The sequence below is a fragment of the Sapajus apella genome, unplaced genomic scaffold (genome assembly GCF_009761245.1).
Source record: "Sapajus apella isolate SASKATOON/1434 unplaced genomic scaffold, GSC_monkey_1.0 scaffold393, whole genome shotgun sequence".
Classification (NCBI taxonomy): Eukaryota; Metazoa; Chordata; class Mammalia; order Primates; family Cebidae; genus Sapajus; species Sapajus apella.
This window is the reverse complement of record NW_022437330.1, coordinates 1-2,598: the sequence shown is the minus strand read 5'-3', so window position 1 is coordinate 2,598 and position 2,598 is coordinate 1. Positions and strand designations below refer to the sequence as shown.

The 2,598-nt window shown below is 65.8% G+C and overlaps 1 protein-coding gene across 1 annotated transcript; it reads left to right on the top strand.

Moving 5' to 3' along the window:
- The first annotated feature begins 21 nt into the window (after positions 1–21).
- On the top strand, positions 22–2,592 carry LOC116545830. The gene is made up of 3 exons (XM_032272272.1): positions 22–97; positions 151–776; positions 2,260–2,592. The coding sequence occupies exons 1-3, from the start codon at positions 22–24 to the stop codon at positions 2,290–2,292; spliced, it is 735 nt and encodes a 244-aa protein (XP_032128163.1). The 3' UTR covers positions 2,293–2,592.
- The last annotated feature ends 6 nt before the right edge of the window (positions 2,593–2,598 follow it).

Here is a 2,598-nt window from a genome sequence, read left to right as displayed (position 1 = left end):
GTAGGGAAGACTTCGTCTTGCATGCGCCCAGGGGAGCTGCCGTGGGGGGACAGCCTCTCCTGCCGGATGGGGCCTTCGGAGGTGGCGATCCCTGAGGGTTCCTTGCTCTAGGGTCGTCTTACAACGGCGGTGGTGGTGGGGAAGAGTGAGCAGGGCGCAGTGCGGCAGCCGTGGCACGGTGGGAGCCTCGTTTTCACCGGCTCTACCCGCAGGACCGGATCCCTGCAGCTCCCCTGCCAGCAGGGCCAGGACGTGCCTCAGGAATCTGCGTGCTCCCCAGGTCCCCGGGCATTCTGGGGCCGCTGCTTCCAGCGTCTGAGCTCCAGCACCGTGTGAGCTCCGAGAGACCAGCCCCGCGCACGACGGTCAGGGTGCACCCTCCCGCCCTGCCGACTGTCCCAGCGCCGGGGCCAGGGTGCGCAGGGCCTTGTGCACGCCCGGCTCGGACACATCATCTTTGTATTCCATCTCTTTCCGCCGCGCCGTGTCTCCGGGAAGCGTTTACCGCCCTAGTGACCCAAGAGAGGGTGAGGGAAAGGGAGCGGTTCCGGGCGGGTGTCACGCAGGCTCGGGTGAATGCGCATGCGCCCGGTAGAGGCGGCCCTGCGCGCTTGCCGTACGCGGCTTCCGGGACGCGCCCGGGGCTGCTCCGCTGTAGAAGGTATGTACTGCTCCGCGCGGGCTCGCTGAGGAGCTCGGCTTCGCGGACCGAGCGGGCGGCGACTCGGCAGAACCGCAGCGCGCTGCAGCCCTCCCCACCAGCCCGCCCTGGCCAGGTAAGCTCTAGGACCCGGGCTGCCTGACTCGCAGGTGGCAGCTTGCGGCGCCGCAGGGACCTCGAGGAGTGTGGGGCGGCGCGGAGATTGCGGCACTACGAGCGCTGCACGCTGGGCTTCGCAGGGCCGCGGGGTTGCGGGGTGGCTGTTGCTGGGATCTGGGGGTGCAGCCCGGCGGCTCCACTCCTCTCCTACGGCCTCTTCCTCCTCCCACGACCGGCAGGCGGGTGTAGCAGGGACCAGACGGCGGCTCTCGCATCCTGCGCGGGGTCACCGCAGCGACAGGCCACTTGGCGCCGGCTACAGGCGCTGCCTGACGGGGGCGAGGTTGGGGGTGGAGGGTAGTGGTGACGGAGGGAGGGCGCCTGCTCGGGTTCCACCGGGCTGGCCGGGGCGCTGGTACCTTCCGTGGCTGGAGAACCCGAGCCCGGATCTTGTCCCATTTCCTTTTCCTTTTATAGTAAGGCCCAGAGGGAAAACCTCAATTGAAAATCCTACACCGTTGCCCCTGGGCCGCAGGCGCTGGGTTGGGTGTGTGCGGCTGGGCGCGGGCTCTCTGAGGAGCTCGGCTTCGCGGACCGAGCGGGTGGCGGCGGGGTGGGGACGGCAGCTCGCTGAAGCAGCCCCGAGCCTTGGACACGTAAGCTGGGGGACCCGGGCTGCCTGACTCGCCGGCTGTGGCAGCCTGGGGCCTCCCGCGGCGCTGCAGGGACCCGGCTGCGTCGGGGCGTCCGGAGGTTTCAGTCCTAGTGCTCCCGAGCGCTGCCCTGTGGACTTGGCGGGGCTGCAGGGCGGCTGTTTCTGGGATCTGGGGGTGCAGCCCAGTGGTACCACTCCCCTCCTACTGGCCACTTCCCTTTCCCACGACCGGTGGGTGAGTGCAGCGGGTACTAGGCGGCGCTGTCGCATCCCCGGGTTGGGTGGGAGAACCTCGCTGCGAATGGCCACCCGGCGCTGGCTAGAGGCGCTGTCTGGGGGTTGGGGAGGAGGCACTCGGGTCCCGCTGCTGGGCTGGGCCAGCCGCTGGTGCGTTCCCCCGTCTCCTCTTGGCGCTGGCATCAACTCCCGGTGCCTGAGGGCAACGGGGTTGGGGTTGCCTCTGGGTTCGCTGTCCGCTGTGAACCTGAGCCCCCTTCCCTTTCCCTTTATAATAAGGCCCAGAGGGAAAAACTTGTCAGTTAAAGATCCCACACCCTGTTGCCCCTGGACTGCAGGCACAAGGTTGGGGGCACGGCGGGGACCTGCCCCTGGGCCGGGCCCCTTCCTCAAGGCAGGCACTGCCTGGCAAGGCTGCTGGTGGTAGAACTGGCCGCAGATGGTGAAGCAGGACATTGAGGACAGTTTCCCTGCCTTGGCTGTGCTGAGCCCATCCGGAGTGTTTCTGGTTCTAATCACAAGTGGAACAGTTTCAGTGCAGCTTATACGTTCATGTTAGTGATGAACTTGGGTGCTGGTGGTGACACAGCTTGTTCTCTCCTCCTAGGCTCTTAGTGCATCCAGGATCCTGAGCTGCTAGGAGTCTGGCCACTCCCGCCCGGAGCCCTGCCTTGGCTGAGCTAGTCACCGCTGCATGTCCTGGGCTGCCAGCCTGCCTGTCATCTGCAGTGCACAGGTATGCATGTGTTTGCATATGTATATGCACCACACACATACTATGCCCACCTTACACTGCACACGTACCATGCCCACCTCACACACCCTGCATACTGAACCCATATACATCAGACACACTACACACATATCTGCCTCACACACCACACACATACCATGCCCACCTCACACACACCACAGACGTACCCTATGCCCACCACACAGAACATAC